General features: G+C 38.1%; 1 protein-coding gene across 5 annotated transcripts in view; it reads right to left on the reverse strand.

Annotated features, from left to right (window-relative positions):
• Positions 1 to 23707, reverse strand: part of ARNT2 (aryl hydrocarbon receptor nuclear translocator 2) — a 274848-nt gene that overhangs the window by 23342 nt on the left and 227799 nt on the right. For all 5 annotated transcript variants that reach the window (XM_043983353.1, XM_043983352.1, XM_043983350.1 and 2 more), the window contains 2 exons: positions 3871 to 3943; positions 2662 to 2785 (listed from right to left, as the gene is read on the reverse strand). In XM_043983353.1, coding sequence (XP_043839288.1) covers positions 2662 to 2785; positions 3871 to 3943 — 197 coding nt within the window. The remainder of the gene's footprint in view (positions 1 to 2661; positions 2786 to 3870; positions 3944 to 23707) is intronic.

Raw genomic sequence — 23707 nt, forward strand, 5'->3', positions numbered from 1 at the left:
TTAGGGCTCTCTAGTCTTAACCTTTCCAGTTTATCTCGAATCATTTGGGAAAGTCACTTAACCTCTCCCAGCCTCCGTAAAAGGAAGGGTTGGACTAAGGTCCTTTCTACCTTTACATCTTTGATACTCTTATCTAGAACTAAAAAGGATTTCAGAGACCTAAAGTCTTTACTTTACTTTTACAAATGAGCTACTTAACCTCTGAACCTTCACTTTTCTTATCTGTAAAATGGAGATAATATTAACACATATCTGTAAAGTTGTCCTGAAGACGAGATGAGATAACATATAAAGTGCTTTGAAAACATTAGGACTACATTAAATGCTGTAAAGTAAATGCTTAACTATTCCTCCTCCTCCTCCTCCTCCTCTTTCTCCCCCTCCTCCTAATACCACCACCTCACATTTATATAGCACCTACTATGGGCCAGGCACTATGCTAATCACTTTAGAAATGTTATCTCATTATCACTACTACTATAACTATGACTTCAACTATCATCATTATTACAACTTATCCAAGGTGTCATCAGTGGTAAGTACAAAAGCCAGGACTTGAATGCTGGTCCTCTGACTCCAATCCATGGTTGGAGTGTTAAGCATTTTGTGGTTCTTTCCTTTAAATGATTCTGATCCTTAGATTTGGAATCAGAGGGCCTATAGTTGAGCCCTGGATCTTTTATTTACTACTTATGCCACCTTGGGTAATTTGATTCTTCCTGACAATTAATTTCCTAATCTGCAAAACCGGTGGGTAGTAGGTTTGAGGTAATCTCTCTCTCTTTTTTTTTTTTTAGTGAGGCAATTGGGGTTAAGTGACTTGCCCAGGGTCACACAGCTAGTAAGTGTTAAGTGTCTGAGGCCGGATTTGAACTCAGGTCCTCCTGACTCCAGGGCCGGTGCTCTATCCACTGCGCCACCTAGCTGCCCCTGAGGTAATCTCAAAGGTCATTTCATGCTCTAAATCCTATGATCTGAAATAAGATTTTGGCCTTTACTATATTCCATCCCAGTTTTTTTTCCCCAAAATTTTTTCCAATTTTTTTTTCCAATTAAAAAAAAAACCTACAAGGAAAAAAAAATTTAAGTTCAGAAGTACTAAAGCTATGTACACTCAAAGCTTCTCCTTTTTATTTGACATTTTATCACATGTCTTCTGGGAAACTTCTCTTCTTATTCTTAAACAAATAAATCAGAACACCTGGTTAGATTTCATGAGCTGTTCCCTCAGCACCAGTATTGGAAACTGTAGTTTATACTGGGGTAGAATATGAGAACGCTGGCATTCATCAGAACGTGGGGTTTGTCCTCCAGCTGAACTGAGGGCCTGCTGGGCTCTGAGACCCCACCCATTCTCTTCTAGCGTCAGAATTTCTGGAAGCGCCACTAAAGCAGGACTGTCCTGGGATCAAGCTCCAGGGCCTGGGGAGAAGGCTGAACCACCCTGCTTGGGCTCCTGTCGTTTCAGGCTCCGGAGCCTGGGGTGTGAGTTGAGTTGCCCTGCTTGGGTTCCTGTCTCACAACAGGAGAAGGCCCAGAACACTCAATCCTTCAAACAAATAAATATAACAGAAGTGATGGAGATCAGGCAGTTAGGGAAAGGTCAAGTAGTGTGGATGTCTTATAGGCCGGAACTCTGCCCCCTGCTGGGAGACCCTATGGGGAAGCTCTTCCTTCATTCCAGGCTACTTAGCTGAGTTTATAAATTTATTTTTTTAAAAGGCAAAAGAGATGGGGGAGAGACAGAGAGAGAGAGAGAGACAGAGACAGAGAGAGAGAGAGACAGAGACACCCAGAGAGACAGAAAGAGACAGGGAGAGAGACAGAGAAAGAGACAGAAAAAGACATAGACAGAAACAGAGACAGAGAATGAGAAAGAGACAGAGACACTTTAGTGTCAAAAGGGAACAAGACAACTCCCCCCCCCCAAGATTTCCCAATCCCCCCAAACAACAACATATAAAACCATCTTTTAATTTTTTTTCTTATACAAAAAAGGGAAATATAACATGACTTTTGGAAAACTAAATTGGCAAAAAGGCAGCACTAATTTTTTTCTTGTCACACAAGAACTCCAGTGCAGGAGTAGAAGGTTGCTTTTCTCTCCTGCTCCTAAGCAGGTCTTGTTGACATCTATAGAACTGATAAAATTTTGTCTGGTATTTTCCTTAAAATCATCACTGGAACAGTCAGGCTATAATGGCTCTTTGCTTCACAGTTGCTCCTATCAGGATAACCCCTCTCACTTCAAGTGACTTTAAATCCAGGAAAGATTCTAACTTATTTAATGATCCTCCCTGCAGTTTGCATGGTACCCAAAAAAGCTGTAAGTCTGGCCAGCTGGGATGAGGAATAAACTATCCCTTGTCACTTTCTTTTGAAAACCTTGGTCATTTGCTTATCTACCCAGGCAGCCAAAACAAAAAGGACCCATTGTGAGAAATTCAAATCCTAGTTCCATTCCTCCCCTCTCCCCCCCATTTCCAATGAAAAGTTATAGTCATCTGGTTATTTCACTGTTTAAGCTGAGAATGAACTTTATAGTTACATCTTGTGCTTTCTAGGAGAAAAATTCTGAGTCACCAGTGATAACTTTGTTCTAAGAGTTATTATTTAAAACACCAAATAAATAAATGAAAAAGAATGCTAAAAGACACTTACATGCAGTGATTCCTGCAAACATCTCAGCAAACCGAGGATCTCTTTCTTGGGAAAAGATTGTGTCTGCCTTTTCTACTGGTTTTCCAGCTTCATGAACATTAGCTGGTATATTTGGAACAGGTACCTATTAAAATATAAGAAAGAAAGGGGGCAGCTAGGTGGTGCAGTGGATTGAGCACCGGCCCTGGACTCAGGAGGACCTGAGTTCAAATGTGACCTCAGATACTTGACATTTACTAACTCTTACTAGCTGTGTGACCCTGGGCAAGTCACTTAATCCTCATTGCTCTGATATATATATATATATATATATATATATGTGTGTATATATATATATATATATATATGTGTATATATATATATATGTGTGTATATATATATATATATATATATATATATGTAAAAGAAAGAAAATGACAACACCCCAACCACTTTGACACAGACAATCTCTAGTAGCTACTAAGGACTGTCAATTCCTCATCCATTTCTCCTTCTATCTGGACATTGCTATTGTTTTATCCTTTAAATAACTGTCAGGAACCTTTTCTCCCTTGAGCTACTGACCCCACAGGAAAAGCAAACAGTCAATTAAGGACAACAAAGGATTAAAAAACAACTTTGTGCATGTTTTTCCCCCTTAGGGACAGAAAGACCAAATGCTCAATTTATTTACTTTCAAGCAAAGTTATAAATACAACAAATAGTCAAAGAGAGACTTCAGTTCCATGTTGTGTGTGACCAGTTAAAAAATGGAGATGGGGGTAGCAGAGAGAGAAGGAAGAGATAGAGGGAAAAGAGGAGAAAGAAATATGCAATTAGGGAGAGACATGGAAAAAGGGAAGACAAGAGAGATAAAGTGAAGCAAATGAGAAGCTAAGTAGGTTCTAATGTGGGAAAATTAGTCAATTGTTTTCTAAGACTTTTCTTGGACTTCAAACTAGGCAATTGGTTATTACACAAATGAGGTGATTCACTACTGTTCACAGTTTTTCATCTGTTCCAATCCTTAAATCTTTGGTAGCTACATTCTGAAGGGTAGTCAGAGTAGTCCAGCAGAAGAAAACCATTCTCTGACCCAGTAAGGGTGTCCAAAGCAAAATTATCCCCTTAGGAAAGCTTAAAATTAAGTATAAAAATAATTTTGCCATACATCTTGGGGCTGCTCCATTGCTGCTTTCAAGATCAGTAAAGAGCTATATTGAAATTCACCTGAGATAGGTCATATGATGACAATCCATCTCTCTGGTGTACTTCAAGTTCGGCCTGCTGTTGCTGAAGTTGTCTGTAAACATGGAGGGAAATAAGAATTATGAAAAATATAAAATAAGATAACAGGTGCAGTGCTCTGTCAACCTTAAAAGTGCTTTAAAACAGCTAGCTACTGTTATTATTAGAAAAGGTACAAATGGAAATTGATTACAACTTTCTCTGTTCCTGAACATGGTAAGTCTTCATTTTTCTTCCAGGAAGTCAAAGGACAGGTGTCTTGTAAAGTTTGAACTTTGTCTTTCTTCCCAACAAAGATAAACAAAGAAAAGAATCATTTTTATGAAATGAAACATTTCTTAAAAGCATGTATTCTTAATTATGCCTTAATTTTCCATAAAACTACATTGATAATCATTACTTTTCTTTAAAAAATAACAAAAGTCATAGAATCATAGATTTAGATCATGAAGTGACCTTAGGGGTCATTTAATCCCAACTCTCACATTCACTGATGAAGAAACTGAGACTCCTTAAGACCAATAACTTGAATCAAGACATATAGTTAATAAGGGTAGGGCTAGGATTCAACTGAAGGTTTTCTGACTTCAAATCCAGTGCTCTTTCTACTGAGCCATGCTTCTTTCTAGAACAGTGGAGAAGGAGAACAAGGCAATATCATCGGATCATACTGAAACTTAGAATAATTCATTTTTACTATTTTTTCTATTCTTATTCTTATTTTCCTATTCTTTCTCTCCTATAGATCAAGTTACTTGGTATCCTGTAGAATCTAGTAGGTCACTGGAAAGTTTGGTGAAAACTAATACTTTTCAATCATTTCAACCCCCTTTTTATGAATTAGTATAAAATAATTGCTATCACCTAACATTATACTTTTTGAAGAATCTTACCCGCTATAATTGGCATAAACTTCAAATTGTCAAGTGGCCACATCAGCCCTTAGCATCTAGTCCTTTTAGCTGAAATACTTCTTCTGACTCTCCCCCCCCCCCCCGTGACCTTTTTATTGAAATGTAAGGATGGTTATCAAGAAAATTATATAGCATTATTACTGAATATGACTAGCACATAGGAAGTGGTATAGAAGATATTTTTCATGACAGATATTCCTGGGAAAGAAGGAATGTGGGTTAACTGCAGAAATAATGAAATAAAAGAGACAGATGGCCCTAAGGACCCAGAGGAAGGCCTCCTGTGCATTGGGTAGTTCTTCCATGGAGAAGCTACAGAAGAACATGGTCTAGAATTGTACAGGATGAGAAGGCTTATATGAGTTGCAATCTTAATCAGTGGATGGAGTACTTGATGCCAGTGAGATAGTAAATCTATGAAAGTACATACATATATCTATATATCTCAAATATATATCTACATGTAATATATATATATATCAAATATCTATCAATATCAAAACTATATCAAAATCTATCAAAGCACACACACACATACATGAAATTTATGGACAACAGGAAGCAACAATGATGATAGGAATAAGCCAGCAAGCAGATTGACTATGTCCCAGTCATAGGATAACAGATGCCATTTTCCCCTTCTTTGTTGCCCCAAGTCCTTTCAGGGGTGTGCTGGGGTCAGGTCCAGAGTTAAATTTCCAGTGATAGCATTTACACCTCAGGAAACAGCAAACACTACAAATAAGGGTGTGATTTATCATTTTGTTGATAGTCTAGCCTTAAGAAAGTATTAATAATTCAGGTTAAATATAAAAATGTGTCTTGCTTACATTTTTTTCAAGATCTGGTTGTTAAAAATTGAACAATATACTCCTCAGATTCTCTAAATAGATCTCCCATTCCATAATAACTTTCTGGACAACAGACTGCTTTCTGGAGAAGCCTGAACGCTCCACATTTAAAGGTAGCTTATGTGAATGTGATTGGATTTCAGGTTAAAGGTAACTCTTGAGAATAAGCTGCCTAAAGGGATCAGAACTATTAGAATAGGGCAGTAGTATCATTTATCTATTACTACTTAGTCCAGTTCTGTCAAACTCAAATAGAAAGTGTTCCCTGAAGTCTACATGTTGACTTAGAAAACAACAAATTAACTATGTTGTATTTTTATTTGTTTTGTTAACATTTTCCCAACCACATCTTAATCTAGTTCCCACAAGCTAAGAGACTGATACCTCTGATCTAGTCCTTATATGAAAGAAGACACTTGATAATAAAAATAATGAGGCTTAATTTACCTAATCTTTCAACCTCAAAGTCCCCTAATCAGTAAAAGATAAGAGTTAAGAAGAAAACTAATAACAAGACATACCCTTGGATGGTTCTGAAATTCTATCCCTTTCTTAATTCTAAATTAAATTCAAGATGAAGTGGTCAGCAGTCTTTCTGTGAGGCAGGAGTCCTTAACTTGGGGAATGTGAATTTGTTTTAAAAATATTTTGATAATTGTATTTTTATATAATTGATTTTCTTTGTAATCTCAGGCATTTTATCTTATACATTTAAAAACATTCTTCTGAGAAGGGATTTCTAGGTTTCCTCAGACTGCTAAAGGGGTGTATAACACACAAAAAGGTTAAGAACCTCCAGTGTAAGGTTACTAGAGATAAAGCTAGAGATAGGGGGATCATTACTTAGGGTACTGGAATATGGTTTACAACCAGTCTGTCTCTAGAAGAGAGACCTGGTCAATTACCCGTCAAAGCAGGACTCCAAAAGGATAATCATAATATTTAGTACTGCCTAATCTCCTTTTCTGATCCTAAAACCAAAAAGAGAAACTGACAAATGTTAACATCATTCCTAATAAAGTTTTCTAGATGGAGGTTACCACTGTTTCTGCTGAATTACTCTGCTCTTCAACCCGTACAGTCAAAAACTTAATGAGCCCAATTAGGTCCCCCTGCTTTTATCATCTTCTTTACCAGCTGATGGGGCAGCTAGGTGGCACAGTAGATAGAGCATGGGGTTTGGGGTCAGGAAGACTCATTTTTACGAGTACAAATCTGTCTCCAGACACTTAGCAGCTGTGTGACTCTGGGCAAGGCACTTAACCCTGTTTGCCTCAGTTTCCTTATCTGTAAAATGAGCTGGAGAAGGAAGTGGCAAACCACTCCAGTATCTTTAAGAAAACTCCAAATGAGGCTATGAAAAGTCAAACATGACTGAAATGAATGGACAATAACAACCTGCTAATAATAATAATAGCTACTATTCTTGTAGCGCTTTTACAGTTTTGCAAATGTCATCTCACTTTATCCTCATAATCTTTTGAGGGAGGTGTTATTATTATCCACATTTTACAGATAAGGAAATTAAGGCAGATAGAGGTGAAGTGACTTGCCCAGTGTCACACAGCTGGTATAGATCTGATTCTGGTTTTCCACTCTTCTCTTGACTCCAAGACAAGTGCTCTATCCATTGTGGCATCCTAGAGGCTGAAAAATGGAGGTAACTGAAAAGAATATGTCTAGTATGGAGATCAGGAACTTTTAAGGCTTTTTATCCACACACACACACACACACACACACACATTAAGGGCTGACAAAAATAACAAAAATAATAACAATAACTCACATTTCTATGAGGCTTTATGGTTTAGGAACAGAGAATAGCCCCACTGATAAAAGCACAGACCTTTGAGATAAATTATAAATTTACTTCAGATTTACAAACTTTAAGTAAAGTAATGGTCTACAAAGTGTTTCCCTCATAACCACCCTGTGAAATTATGTGCTATGTTATTATCCCCATCTGCAATGGGGAAAAGGGGGGCTCAGAGAGATTCTGTTACTTCTCTACTTAGTTAATGAGAGTTGGGGCTAGACCTGGAAACCAGATTTTATTTGCAATTCAAGGCTCTTTCCATATTCTACCATACTGTTTCTCTACAGTGTGAATTCCTGCAGGGGTCCTTTTCCAAAAAGAAAGGAGACTTCACTGAAATCAGCTTCCAAGTAAGTCACTCAATTCTCCCTCTCATCAGGAAGCTGGAAATGAACATATGATTATTTCTTTGCTAACTTCTGTAATTTGTTTCCTGACCTCTGATACAGACCTTGTCAGCAGTCATTTTTGAAAGAGCTGTGCCTTTGAAAATTGCACTTATTTCAGAAAAAATAGAACATTCTGTTTTACAACAAAAAATATGATGGTATATCTATCTGGTCATCCTCTTGACATTTATCTTGCTACTTCCCAAGGACCCATAAGAGTAACATTTGCCCTAGAAAGGGCATATCATGCAACTTCCCTATGCCTCTATTTATCAACGCTTTACCTTTCCAAACCCAAACTCTCCTTGGCTATCATTCTCCTATACATGGTATGTTCTCTATTAGAATGTAAGCCATTTGGGGCAGCTAGGTGGCGCAGTGGATAAAGCACCGGCCCTGGATTCAGGAGTTCCTGAGTTCAAATCTGACCTTAGACATTTACTAGCTGTGTGACCCTGGGCAAGTCACTTAATCCCCATTGCCCCACAAAAAAAAAAAAAAAGAATGTAAGCCATTTGAGGGGAAGGTTAGTCTCACTTTTTCATTTATATACCCCAGATTCTAGGCTGTTGACTATCAATAAACTAATGACAATTTTTTGTATTACATAGCCTGTTCTCTCCTCTTCTCCCTTCCCCTTCCCCCCTTTAAAAAGTGAGCAAGTCCATACGAAATCAAGCCCTTTTCCATGTCCTACTTGGGAAAATATCAAGGCTATATTTAGAACATATCAAATTTCTAGAGCAAGAAAACAACAGCAGAGATGTGCTGAAATAGCATTAAATAAGATTTTTTGTTGTTGAATTTTCCACTAAAGGATATAGCAGATGCCAAGTTTTGGGGTGTATTGCAAACCAAACCTTTTGTGGTCTTCCCGTTCCTTTTGTAATCTGAATGAAATGTAGTTAAATTCTAGTAAAATAAAAGACAGCACTTTCTATTGATTCCATGTACTACAGAGATTAGCAGAATAATATTATTTCAGTACCTTAAGCTGTTCCTATCTCAAAAAAGACTTTTATAAATTCAACTTTTCAAGAATGTAGTCTGGATTAATGTTATATGCAAGCCTAGAATATGCCACAGAGTATTTTGGTTCAAATATATTCAGACTGAAGCCTACCCTTAGATTGGTATGCATTATCTTTGTACAGTATATCTTGATGATTTTCCCATTCTGATTGTGTAGGCTCATCAATAAAACCTTTATGGCTACATAAAGGAAACAACTCTATGATGTCTGTGGAGTTATAAAAACAAATTCTCCACACATTCCCAAGTAGCTTGGTACAATGGAAAGGACACTGGATGTGGAGTCAGGAGAAGTGGGTTCTTGTCCCAAATGTAGCACTTACTACCGATATGACTTTGGGCAAGTCACTTTCCTCCCTCGGCTGTTACTCTGTAAACTTAAAGGATTACATGAAGAGATCTTGAAGGTCCTCTATCTATAATATTCTGAGATTCTATGAGAGTTACTTTCTGAAGCTTTATAATACCCAGCCTTCTCGTCAGAGAAATAAGGTTTCCTTAAAAGTCTCCATCTACTTATAACTTTAACATCATACTCTGGAGGTCTGGAAACTTTAGTGCTGGGGCCCCACTAATGGAAGGCAGGTGACACCATTGAGTGCCTTATGGGTCCACTATATTAGACTGGCCCCTCCTGCCATGGTTCATTTCACTCCTCGGACATCTTCTAGCCAGAGACCTTACACTCTCACATGGTCCCCCTTTTCCAATTCTGGAACCATAATCAAATAAGTACTGCTGTCTTTACTGGAAAGTACATGTCAGTCTACTTCCATATAGTTCCACTAATTATCCCCTTAATTTTTTTTTGTGGGGGGGCAGGGCAATGAGGGTTAAGTGACTTGCCCAGGGTCACACAGCTAGTAAGTGTCAAGTGTCTGAGTTCAGATTTGAACTCGGGTCCTCCTGAATCCAGGGCCAGTGCTTTATCCACTGTACCACCTAACTGTTACTTCTGTTATCCCCCTAATTTTCTAAACTAACAAACACCCTCTCCCTGGCCACTGCCCTGCTCTGTTTATTCTATACCTGTATTATCATCTAAACTCTTGGAAAGTTGCAGAAACTCTCTTTACTTTTGTGTTCGTATTCTGAGCACCTAGCACAGTGCTTGGCACAAAGTAAACTCTTAGTAATGCTTTTACATTGATTCATTTATTCATGAACTTTCACTATTCAAAATACCAGTAAAAAGCCTGCTTATGGAATCTGCTTGTGATTGCCACTATTATTTACTAACATTTTAAACTTCTCCCCACCAGTTTTCCTTAATTTGAACCAGTCATATTAAGAGAAAACATTTAATTTTAAAAGTGTTTTGCTAGCTCAAAGTGAGCCTACAGTATACAATGAGTGCTTCTTGTATGCCTATAGGATAACCAAGGGAATTAAAAACAACTTAAATTTCACAGAACTCAGAAATTGTCTTCCATCCAACAATCTGAACTTGAAAGATTTTTGTTCTTGGCTCCAGTTCTATGTGGGGTTGACATTGAGAGAAACAAGGTCCTCCACCTCTCCAGCTGAACTGGCTTGTCAAACTGCAAGAAATTGACCTTCACCACAGTCAGGACACCAGTTTCCTGGGCCTGGAGTCCATTTGTTTTCACTTCTTTTGTTGAGTGGCCATGGGACATAAGGCACTGTTCTGGGAGGTTTCCTCATGCTGAGAAGAGCACTGTAGGAGGCTCCTTAAACTTTTTTATTGCAATGTTATAAAAAAATAAACCATGAAATGTCTGTACATTCCTAAGCAAGTGAAACCACGCATAGCTAATATTGAAGGGTTTACTGACAGCAGATGCAAAAGAACCGTGGAATAAGGAGACTGAATTAGGTTGCTCTGGTATTTTACATTAACTAGTCACTCCTGGTCACAAGTGCCAAACATTTATCCCTAACCCCTCCCCACCCCAAATGAATGCATGTGTGTGGATCACACACACACACACACACACACACACAAGCACACACTTTCCCCCTACTAACCCATCAACCTGTCCTCTCTGTCCCAGGAATTTTCAAGGAAATCAATATTCTATAACATTCACCTGACACACATTTATTCCACAGGAGTCAGAGATCAAGATGCATTAGTGTTTAATGAATAAATTTAAGCATTGTCTTAAAGTTAGAAATAGCAAAAGTACTCACTTCAATGGATAGAAAAAAAACACAAACTAAAGAAGAGAGCTCATTATATTCTAGGTGCTGTGAGAATTGGAATGATACCCCCTGATGAGAGGGACATTGTGAGAATCAGGCCTGAAAAGAAACCATGTGACTTGGGGTCTGGAAGTGACCTTTGTGGGGTTTCAAAGGTTGGATTGGTGTCTAGAAGTTGTGTCTAACACCTATGGGTCATGTCAATCAAAACCACCAGCCAATTAGCTTGGAGCTGTGTGTGTGGATGGCCCTGCTTCCTGTTTCACAGGGTGTTTTTGGGAGAAGCTGCTGAGAAGTGGTGTCTTTTCATCCAGGACTTTGGTGTGGTGGGAGAACTTCTTGTGTACCGCTAGGAAAAGCAAGGGTTTGTTTCTCTCTGGCTATACCGAATAGATCTAAACTAGGGTTTTCCATTCTCTCTCTTCACTTACTTCTAATACACTTTAATAAATACTTAAAAGCCTAAATTCTTGCTGAATTGATCAGTAAATCTTAGCTCATTTCTCCGCCACACTGGGGTCAGGTCAGGGGACCACACATTAGATTTTAAACATCACAGTTAGAATTGTAGGTTTTATAATGCTAAAAGAAATTGTAAATGTTATATCAGTGGCACCCACTGATAGTATTCCTAGAACCTTAGAAAGGTAGAGTTGGATAACAGAAGTAGCAAGAGAATGGAAATGTAGGGTGGGGAAGGGGAGGGAACAAGCATTCATATAGCATTTACTATAGGCACTGTGCTAAGTGCTTTTACAAAGATTATCTGATTTGATTCTCACAGCAACCCTGCTAGCTAGGCTCTATCATTATTTATTTATTTTTAGCATTTTTATAGATGCAAACAGAGTTTAAGTAACTTGCTCAGGGCCATACAACTAGTAAATATCTAAGGCTGGATTTAAACTTAAATCTTCTTGATTCCAGGCCCAATGCTCTATTCACTGTGTCACCAGCTGCCTCTGGGAATGGGAAAATATTATTCTGTTCCCAAAAAGAAGAAAAGGGCAGAATTTGGGAATTGCCAAGTATATAGGAAATCTCCAAATTTCTAAAACACACTACTAAATATAAGGGCTGAAAAGATTTAGAAAAGAATGAACTGATCGCTAGAAGCAAACATAGGTTAGAAATTAGTTATTTGGGGGATAGCTAGGTAGTGCAGTGGATAAAGCACCAGCCCTGGATTCAGGAGGACCTGAGTTCAAATCCAGCCTCAAACACTTGACACTTACTAGCTGTGTGACCCTGGGCAAGTCAGTTAACCCTCATTGCCCCTCAAAAAAAAAGAAAAGAAAGAAAGAAGGAAAAAAAAAGAAAGAAATTAGTCATTTAAATTAACCTCATTTCAGTTTTAGATAAGGCCTTTAGGTTAAACAGATAGCTGTATAAAGTGCTTTGATTTCAATATAATGCTAAACACAGTCTTTTAAGAGTGAATTGTGAACTTGATGCTGGTGCATGGCTTAATAGATCATGGAATTGAGAGCTGGTAAAAAAAATAGCTCTCATCTGGAGAAAAGGAAAATAATAATTTGAAGTTATACTGTCAAATATAGAGGATATGTGACCAGGACTGATTTCTTGTTCTGCCTGTAGAATAAAAATGATATGAGATTGCAGAGAGCTAGTATGATCTAAGGTCAGTTTTGGAAATGGCTCAGTTACAAAGGAAACTAATGGATTTTTAAAAATACCCACTGAAACAAAAAATGAGCTGAGGATAAGACCAAGGACTGAATCAAGAAGTTCAAAGGAAACAGAGTAAACAGCAAAGTCATCCCTTTAATGAGAGGGAACACAAAAAATTCTGATGCCAAGATGAGTGATCTCAGAACCATGGACAGATCTCAATCAACTCTGGAGATGCCAGAAAAGTTTAGTATGAATTCAATATTTTACTCGAGCCTTAATATAGAATCAGGATTAGACTAAGTGGTTTTTGATAAAATTTAAGTAGTAACTCATTTAGAATTTATAACTTGTTGACTTCCAATAAGATTACAGTGTCACTTAAATCAAACATATAAAATATGGGGCATTTTTAAATGGTTTAAAAAGAGATGATCTCCTTTGAAGCTGGGGTCATCTAATGCAACCCCTCATTTTCTTTTTTTTTTTTTGGCAGGGCATTGGGGGTTAAGTGACTTGCCCAAGGTCACACAGCTAGTAAGTGTCAAGTGTCTGAGGCCAGATTTGAACTCAGGTCCTCCTGAATTCAAGGCCAGTGCTTTATCCACTATGCCACCTAGCTTCCCCAACCCCTCATTTTCAAGATAAAGAAACTGAGGCCCAGAGAGATGAGGTAATTTTTCTAAGGTCACACAGGAAATACATAGCAAAGTTAGGTTTCAAACCCCGGTCCTCTAACTCCAAATGTGTTATTTGTTTCTTTAAAGTTAGGCAGAAGGGAGATAAGGAGAGGAAGTAAATATTTTGCAGCTGATCCAAAAGACCAGGAATATGTATGAGGATCTTTGAAAACCACGGAGGAAACATAGTGATGTCCAGTGAAACTTTTAGCTTTCAAGCTCTGGCCATCTTTTTGCCATCTACACTGTTACAGAACCCTCTGGACCAGAGACAATTGGGAAGGGGGAGGGACTTTAACTTTTTTGGTTCTGGAATTTTCACACTGTCTTGACTGGCAAGTGCCTCATATGGTTTACTATTCTAATATATAATATAAAAGTATAGAGTAGAGGTAGGGAATCATTACTACCAGAAGGACCTTGTCATGTCTCAGTTTACATCCTATCCAACTTCTTAATATTTTGTCTTCCATGTCCTTGAGTCCTACCAGAAAGGGATGTTAATCACTTCCCCAGAACAGCAAAGGTCACTTACTGCTAAAGATGTGTCTCATGACCTTCTTATCACCAACACTGTTTTCCATTTACCTAAATGCAATAAAACTCTGTGTATGAACCCATGCAGCAAACATTGGCATTTACTAGACTATATTATTATAAGGAAAAGAGACAGACAGGATGTGAAAGTGACAAAGGCGATGTGTGGTGGGGAATGCTGGACCAGTCATGGACTTATCTAAGTTAAATATTTGCATTCAACAAAAGTGGTGGCTCCAAGGCAAGATGACTACCAGAAGACTAATGTCAACAAATGAGAGGCTTTTCTAGTGGGAATGTTCATTGCTAACTTGAAGGGAAAGCTGAATCAACACATGGTTGGCAATAGTGGAGCAGAAAAGGAGTGGGCAGCTTTTAGAGATTTGGTACATAGCACTGCATTTACTCACCTGGGTCAGAACACTCACAAATATTAAGATTGGCTTGACAAAAATCATGGGGAAACTTAGAGCCTGCTAAATGAAAAGTGAGAACTCCACAGAGTTTACCAACAGTATAGTTCATCCATCTCTAAGAAGGCAGTATTTGGCTCCATCAAAAGTAAAGTGCAAGTGAAGTATAGAGAGATACAGGATTTTTGACTCAGTGGAAAGGCAGATGAAATTCAGCTTTATACTAATAGTAACAATCCAAAGGGATTTTATGATGCCCTGAAGAATATTTATTGGCCAAAGATCTATGGTACAAACTACTCAGTGCTGATGGACCCACACTGATTAGTGATAAGGACTTGATCCTGGAGAGATGATCTGAAAATTTCCAGTGTTCAACAGACGATCATCAATCGATGCTGAAGCCAATGGCCACATACCTCAGGTTGAAATCAATCCCTCTCTAGCTGAACTTCCAAATGAAGAAGTTTTGAATGCCATTAGGCTCCTCTCTTATGGCAAAGTGCTTGGTGATAATTCTATTCCAACTGAAACTTACAAGGCAGGAGATCCATTGCTCATACAAAAGCTGACTGAAATTTTATAGGTTATATGGCAAGTGGAGGTTATCCCTCAGGAGTCCAAGGATGCATCCATTATCAATATCAAAGCAAATAAGCTGTCCTATGATAATTACAAGGAGGAGGCTCTCTTTTAGTCATTGCTAGCAAGATTCTTGCTGGAGTCCTCATTAATAGGCTGATCCTTCACCTGGAAAATGGTCATCTACCTGAGAACCAATGTGGCTTCAGAAAGGGCTGAAGAACAATCAATATGGTGTTTGCTGCTTCTAGGAGAAATGCCAGGAGCAGAACAGAGGTCTGTATACAAGGTTTGTTGATCTGACCAAGGCCTTTGATATTATTAGTCATGAGGGCTTAAAGAAAAGTATGTCAAAATCTGGTTTCCTGGAGAACTTTATCATGCTTGCAAGGGTTCCAAATAATGGAAGATGCTCTTGCCTTTTCCCAGTCACCAGTGGAGTAAAGCAAGGCTGTGTGCTTGCTCCCTTGCTTTTTAGCATGATGTTTTCAGCAGTGTTGTCAGACACTTTCAATGAGGGTGAAAACAGTATCAAGGACAGCTATCACAATGATGGAAAATTATTTTACTTGAAAAGGCTACAAGCTAAGGCTAAAGCAGAAGAAGAGTTGGCACATGATTTTTTTGTTCACAGATGACTGTGCCTCAATGAGGATGTGCCTCTGAGGCTGAAATGAAACAAAGTATGGATTGATTCTCTGCTGCTTGTGCTAATTTAGGCCCAATAATAAATGCCAAGAAAATACAGGTTCTCTACCAGCCAGCATAATACCATGTGTATGTGAAACCATTGGTTACAGCAAATGGAGAAATACTGAATGCTGCAGATAAGGTCACTTACCTTGATAGTATACTTTCCAGGGATGTACATATAGATGTTGAGATTGATGCATGCATCACTAGAGTTAGCCCAGCATTTAGCAGACTCCAAAGGAAAGTGTGGGAGAGAAAAGGTATTAAACTGCCTACCACACTGGAGGTCTACACAGCTGTTGTGCCGATCTCATTGTTGTATGCCTGTGAAACCTGCACAGTGTACCAGCAACATGCCAAGAAACTGAATTGCTTTAATTTGGATTGTCTTAGGAAAATTCTGAAGACTACCTGGCAAGATAAGGTCCCAAACACTAAGGTCCTTTTTCTTTTTTTCTTTTCTTTTAGTGAGGCAATTGAGGTTAAGTGACTTGCCCAGGGTCACATAGCTAGTAAGTGTTAAGTGTCTGAGGCCGGATTTGAATTCAGGTACTCCTGAATCCAGGGCCAGTGCTCTATCCACTGTACCACATAGCTGCCCCAAGGTCCTTTTTCAAGCTAAACTGCCAAGCTTTCAAACTCTACTTCAGAGAGCACAACTCCAATGAGCTAGCCATGTTGTTTGAATACCTAATATACATTTGCCTAAATGATTATTTTATGGAGAATTCACACAAAGCAAATGCTCAGATGGAGATCAGAAGAAGTGATATAAGGATACTTTCAAGATCATGCTGTAGAAATTTGGAATCAAATGTGTGACATGGTAGACAATGGCAGGGGACTGCCCACCATGGCATGACCACATCAAAGAAGGTGCTGCAGTCTATGTATAAAGCAGAATTATAGTAGCTCAAAAGAAAGATGAGATGTGCAAATTTAGAGACATCTTCACTCCAAATGTTCATGTAGACTATTTTTGCCCAATCTGTGGTAGAGCCTTCTGAGCTCATGTTCATCTGATCAGCCTCAGTTGAACACACTGTATGTGGACTCCAACATTAGTAATGTTATTTTGGTCCTCTTTGAAAACAAAGGATGACAACCAAACCAAACCAAACTGGTGCTTCCTTTCCAACCAACCTGGTGTTCCATATCTCCCTCTTCAAACTGTACAAAATAACCATTTCTATGTATTGGGTTACTTCATTCTCTTTTGGTAACTATATTGGAAACAGTATTCTTGATTCCAAGTGGATCTGGGGGGCATCTCCATTATTCAGTCATAAAAATCTGGAACTAGCCTTGTAGCTATTTTGACATAATGAATAAATGAATCTATAAAGCATTTAAAAAATAGGCAAACTATTGGGCTGAATGGTGGGTATACAAATGGAAATAGAAGAGGGGTTGTCCTTGCTCTCAATAAGCTTACATTCAAATGGAGAAGACAACATATATGGAATGTTTCAGCTGTAAATCAGATGGAAAGGTCCCATGTCTTTGGGGCACAGCAGTAAAGCAGATAGGAATGCCTCTTCTTTAGTGTTATTTCCAATGATAAAAGTACCATTTTCTGATATTGAGCCATTTGACAGTGCCAAGAACTTTGGGAGCAAGAACTTTCTTTTCTGAATCTTCATAATAATGGAAGCTCAAATAAGGGTTAGTATACTTCCTTATGGGAGAAATACTATGAAATGATTCCAGTCTTTCTATCCTTGTCCCAATTGAAGAAAGATATATTTTTTAGACCTCTGATCTCTTAGCTACAATGAAAATCTTTAGCTCGTAGTCCTCCCATACTTAGAAAACAACATAAAATAGAGCAGACTAGGGTGTCGATCTTCTTACTAGAGTTGTTCTTACTGACTCCCTGACCCTATGGATTCAGGTAGTAGTAGTATTGGTAATCCTACCTTTGCTCATGCCACTCCCTTTACCAGAAGGCTTCTTCCTCTCCTCTCTCCCCTTTCATTTATTTATATCTAAACTATTCTTCAAACTCTATCAAAAATTCTTACCTCTGCTTTAAACCCTTTTATGTAACCTCTCCTTTCACTAATTTTTGCTTATACTAACAATGTGAAGTTAGGCAAAATATTAATATTAACAACCTACATCTAGATAGTGCTTTAAGATTTGAAAAGCACTTTCCTCACAACAATCCTGTGGAGTAAGTGTACAGGGATGATTATCCCCTCTCTGTTGTTGTTTGTCCTTCATTCTCGAAAAGGACCATGACATCAGGGTGATGTCATGACTTGCACTGAATTGGATTTAAGTGAAGGGCTGTGCAATGTCACCAACCTCACTCTTTCTTCCAGGGCCATCCTGATCCAGTGGCAAGATATACATCAGGATGACTGGAGATTGCCCCAGATGTTTAAGGCAAGTGGGGCTGTGACTTGCCCAGGGTCACACAGCTGGTAAGTGTCTGAAGTCTCTGAAATGAGGTTTTAACTCAGGTCCTCCTAACTTCAGGGCCAGTGCTCTATTCCATTGTACCACCTAGCTGTCTAACATCCCTGCTCTAGAAATAAAGAAACTGACACTCTGAGAAGTGAAATGACTTGTTGATGGTCAAGAAGTCAGTAAATATCTGAAGCAAGATTTGAATTCAAGCCCAGATATCTCAGAAGAAGAGGATTAGAAGACCCTGATCATTTATGAGCTGGGTGATTTTGATCAAATCATTTTATCTCTGAGTCTCAGTTTCTTTATTTTTAAAATGGGGCACAATAATACTTTCCTACTTCACAGGGTTGTTGAAAGGATAAAATGGAATAAGATGTGAAATTGTTTTGCTAACTGTAAAGCTCTAAAGCAATGAATTTTAAAAGTACCATTTAATTTAGCACTACATTGTCTTCATATTTTACATATAAAATCCAAATTGTCTTCTGATTTTCCACATGGGATCCAATCCATTGCCAATATCTCTTATTTTTCCCATTCTCTGTACCTATGAGTCTCCATTTTGCATCAGTTGCCCTGAATGGTTTCAACTCCAGGCAACAAGATTTCCCTCCCAGGATAAGCTCATCACTTTTAGACTCACCATAATTCTACTAACTCAAGCCTTAATTGATACCATCTCCTTCCCTTTCTCTTCTCTCCCTTCTTGGAGGACTGGAGGCACATTACCAAACCCCTCCCGATGCCTTCTTTTATAGAAGACAGAAACTGGACTCAGTTCATTTCACTTTGCATCTGCTGCCCTGACTGTTTTCAAGTCCATGGAACAAGATGCCTCTGTGTCAGATAGGCTCTGATGTCCTCTTCCCCTTCTCCCCTTCCCTGCTTTCTTTTTCGTGTTGTCTCCCTCTTTCTTTTTTTTATTAAATGTATCCTCAGCCCTTAGCACAATGCCTGGCACATAGTAGGCAGAACTTAATATTTATTGCATTGGATTAGATCACGAAACCTCCACCCTACTTCAGGCCCTCTCTTTATTGGACTATGAGAATGCCTTCCTAATTAGTCTCACATCTCTTTCCTTTCAAATCCATCTTTTTTTCTTTTCATTTGTGTGGGGACAATGAGGGTTAAGTGACTTGCCCAGGGTCACACAGCTAGTAAGTGTCAAGTGTCTGAGGCCGGATTTGAACTCAGGTCCTCCTGAATCTAAGGCTGGTGCTTTATCCACTTTACCACCTAGCTGCTGCTCAAATCCATCTTACATGGAGGAGACAAAGTGATTTTCTAAAGTACAGACCTGACCATGTCACTTCCCTACTCAATAAACTCCTTTGGCTTCCTATTGTTTTTGGCAAAAGGGCTTCTTAATCTGGAGCCTGCTTTTATTTGTTAATTTTAATAAGTGTGTTTCAACATAACTGTTTTCCTTATTAATCCTATGTAATAAATGTGTTTAAAAATATGATTCTGAGAGGGGTCCAGAAGCTTCTCCCGACTGCCAAAAGGGTCTGCGCCCTAAAAAAAATGTGAAGAACCCTTTGTCCAGGATGAAGGAGAATCTCTTCTGTTTGCTTATAGCCTGGTTTCAAACTACCTCTCCAACCTTATTACATGTTACTTCCTTTTCTGCCTTCCACAGTCCAGCTGAATTAGCCTTATTGTTGCTCCTTGAACAGAACACTCGAATTTCTACATTTTTGCCATGCATGGCTGTCACCAAGCCTAGAATGCATTCTTCCTCACCTCCACCTGTTAGAATGCCTTGTTTTCTTTAAAACTCTGCTCAAGCACCATTGTTTACATGAAGAAATGGCTAGTAACCTTCATCTAAAAACTTTCCCTAGTGTTTATTTTGTATGTACTTATTTATGTAAATATTTTCTCTCAATTCCTTGAGGACACATTTTTATCTTTGTGTCACTAGTGCCTAGCCCAGTATTGTAGGTGCTTAAAAATATTTGTTGATTGATTTGTTAATAAAAAGTCAGTTATTTCTCTCCAGCTAAATTGGAAGCTTCTGGAAGACAGGGAATATGCCCTATTCTTTTAATATTTCCCAAGGTGCTTATCATAGTGCTGGGTTTATAGCAAACACTCAATAAATACCTCTAAAGTATCTGTTGAATGAGACAATAAAACTGACTATATAGGGGAAGAATTTGAGAAAAATTATACTTTTGAGACCCTGCTACTATAAGAGCCAACATATTTCTTTGGAACAGTATCTGGATAATAAGAACTAGGCTTGAAGCTAGGGCAGTAACAGGAGAGAGAAGCTGAGTTGACATCAGGTCGCTGACTCAAAGTAGCTCTAGAAATGAGGGCCACACACCAGTTAATGGGTTATGAACTAGCTAGGTTGTGGAAATGGAAAAATACTGAAATGTCTAATGCGGAGAAAATAACCCTATGACTTGTCTTCATAAAAATCTGAGTTGACCACAAGACACCGGATAGATGGGCTTATTTAAAAAGTGGTTCAGCTAACAGGTTAAATAAGTATTGCCTTTTTCTCTTTTCTCTCCATACTCTGGAATTTGATCAGAACTGACAAGAAAAAATAGTAGGGAGATGAAGAACTCTTCCTCAGCAGCTCAACACAAATAGTAAACATTAAAGCCTCTTTTTTTTCTAGGAAGTTTCTTTTGGATGATTATGACTTAAAGTAACTAAGATACATCCCCTCCTCCCTTCCTGCCTCCCCCCCCCCCCGAACTTGGTGGACATTTGGGCACAGAGTTAATGATGTTTCCATACCAAACCTACCATTAATAAAGTTCAGTCCACAGGCTCAAAGGTGGCATTGTTCGCATTAGGGAACTGCCCACTATAGACAAAAGCAAACTTTCAAGTTACCTTCACTGAACAAAGCAAAGAGGAAACTATTTAAGGAGCAAACTTTTGTAAATAAATTTTGTCTAAGCCAACCTCAAAAGGGCACCTCTTCATCTAATGTAACCTCAATGAATCAGAAACGGTGGAAATTATTTAGATCAATCAATCAACAATGATTATAAATCATCTACAATGGACCAGGTCCTGTGGTAGGTACTGGGGATTAAAAAATAAATATAAAAGCTTATAATAATAATAATAAGTCCTCAAGGCACATATATTCTATTAGTACAGACAATATGTACACTTATAGGTCTGCACAAAATAAAGATCTCACTTAAAACAAAGAAAAAATTAATTCTAGGAAACTTGACTCAATTTTATTTTGACAAATCAAATAATATTTTGAATGAATGAAAAAGCACACTTACAATGTACCAAGTTAGATAATTAGGCATTTGCTATAAAATGGTGGATGGAACTTTTACATGTGACCTACCTTCAACTTTTCTATCCCTACATTTCTGTCTTTGAATATTCTATTACCTTGGACTCCCTAGGGCATATGGTGGTCATGTGGTTCTTTTGGAAAGTGGTGAATATAAACAGGACTCCAAAGTACCACAGACTTCCTCTGGTCTACTATTTACAGAAACCTTACAGAGAATCTTTTTGTTGTGGAAAAAAAATCTCCTCTAATTTATCTGATTAGTTCTTGTCTACTGGTTATTTCTGAAAGAGGCTTTTCTTCTATAATTCAGTATAAATGTCTTTAGCTATTACTATGATAAGTAATGATCATTAAGAAAATATTGACAAGCAAGATTCACAGTAACAAAAGAAAGTAACACAGCAGTAGCAACTGAAACTGCCATTACAGTTTAAACAGAATACCATCTAGGGTAAGGGTTTATAACCTGTGGTTCAATGACTTGGTCCACAAACAGATTTCAGAGGGTCCTGAACTTGGATGGAAAAACGTTATATATTTATTCACTAACCTCAAACTGAATTTTAGCATTTTCTTCAACCATTTAAAATAATAATCTGGGAAGGGGTCCACAGCCTATAACAGACAACCAAGGGGGTCTATAACATACACATACAAAAAGGTTAACTTTTTTTTTTTTTTTAGTGAGGCAATTGGAGTTAAGTGACTTGCCCAGAGTCACACAGCTAGTAAGTGTTAAGTGTCCAAGGCCAGATTTGAACTCAGGTCCTCCTGAATCCAGGGCCAGTGCTCTATCCACTGTGCCACCTAGTTGTCTCTCATACAAAAAGATTAAGAACCGTGGATCTAGGGATGCAGCAAAAAAAAAAAAATGGAGTCTATCGGTTCTCTTCAACATCAAGATATTCCCATGTCAGGCTTTGCAACAAGGCCTCCAGTTTCTGTTTCTGCAGATGCCAAAACAGTGACCATCACTATTTTCACGCCCATTCCCTAATCATGCAAACACTTTTGTTACTGGCAAAAGTATATTGTTAGCCCACAGATTAATTCAGAATTTACCTGTGGCTTTGTGCTGACAAATGAAGTCTCTATACCTAGGGCATATGCTGGGGTACCATTTAACTAAGATTTTGGAAATCTGACTCCTAAACTCTTTACAGATCCACAGCTGCATCCTATTATGTCTCACCAAAATAAATGGTACACTTAGCCTTCTACTGCACACTGGGGAAAAGAGAGTGACCCAATCTACTCAATTCTGTGAGCCAAGTCTAGAGGACTCTGTTAGGTTCCAAACACTCATACTATTGTGTTTCCTGCAGAATGTAATGCCCAGGCTGATTCTCCAAGGAGTGTCAGAAAGAAAAAATGTGACTTGGCCCTTAGCAACACTTCAGAATATACCAATCCAAGATAGATTATAAAAACTCCCCTCAACTCAAACGGTCAATTGATAAATATTTACTGAATAACTCTTATGTACAGAACACACGAAAATGAATATTAAAAGAAGAAGGGAAGACAAACCATGCATGGAATGGAGGAAAGAAGTTAGTAAGAGGAGTGAAAGTAAAAGGAATGAAAGAGAAAAGAAGAAAGGAGAAAGGGAAGGAAGAGAGGGAGGGAAGGAAAGGAGAAAAGGAAAAGCAGAGAAAAGTAGACATACTCCCTCAGACAATGTCCCTTTTCCTATCTTCAAAGGACTCAAAGGCATAAAAATCATTCATTCTCTCAGGTGTAACAACTATGACATTGCAAGTCTTTCTTTTTGCAGGGGTTTTTAGCCTAGTTCATTACTTTACTGTTTGACTTTACATGGTAGAGAAAGAAGGCAGAGGAAAATGGTCATGCATGTAGAGATGCTTAAAAAATTTCTAACAATGTATTAATTCCACATTATAACCTCCAAATTAGGTAGTTAACTAAAATTCTTTTTAAAAATAAAAAATCTGCTATTTCCTAGAGAATTCATATGGATAATTCTACAGTGTTATCTTATTCAAATGGTTGGAACACTACCTTTTTTTTTGCTTGTTTAATTCTTATGCTAAACTACAGTGCTAGAAATAGTCCTGGGGCATTTTGTGAAAATGATCCCATCCAACTAAGATTAAAGAGACTATATGAGTTTTAGACATAAACCAAGTATATATATTCTTGGCATATGGCATGATTTTGAGTACCACATTTTCCTTTCTATAGATAGTAATTAGTCTATTGGTCATGGGTCTACAAGCCTATCCAGAACCTTTCATGGCTAAAGCATATTTCATTCTTATCCTCTAAAGAAAAAAGGATTTCTACTCTTCATTCATTCAGTCCTTATGTAAATATTACAGATGCTCTAATACCTTTAAAATTCTTTCCAGGAACAAGGGGATACAGACCTTGCCCTGTAGGCCT

This window comes from Dromiciops gliroides, chromosome 2 (assembly GCF_019393635.1).
Source record: "Dromiciops gliroides isolate mDroGli1 chromosome 2, mDroGli1.pri, whole genome shotgun sequence".
Taxonomy (NCBI): domain Eukaryota; kingdom Metazoa; phylum Chordata; class Mammalia; order Microbiotheria; family Microbiotheriidae; genus Dromiciops; species Dromiciops gliroides.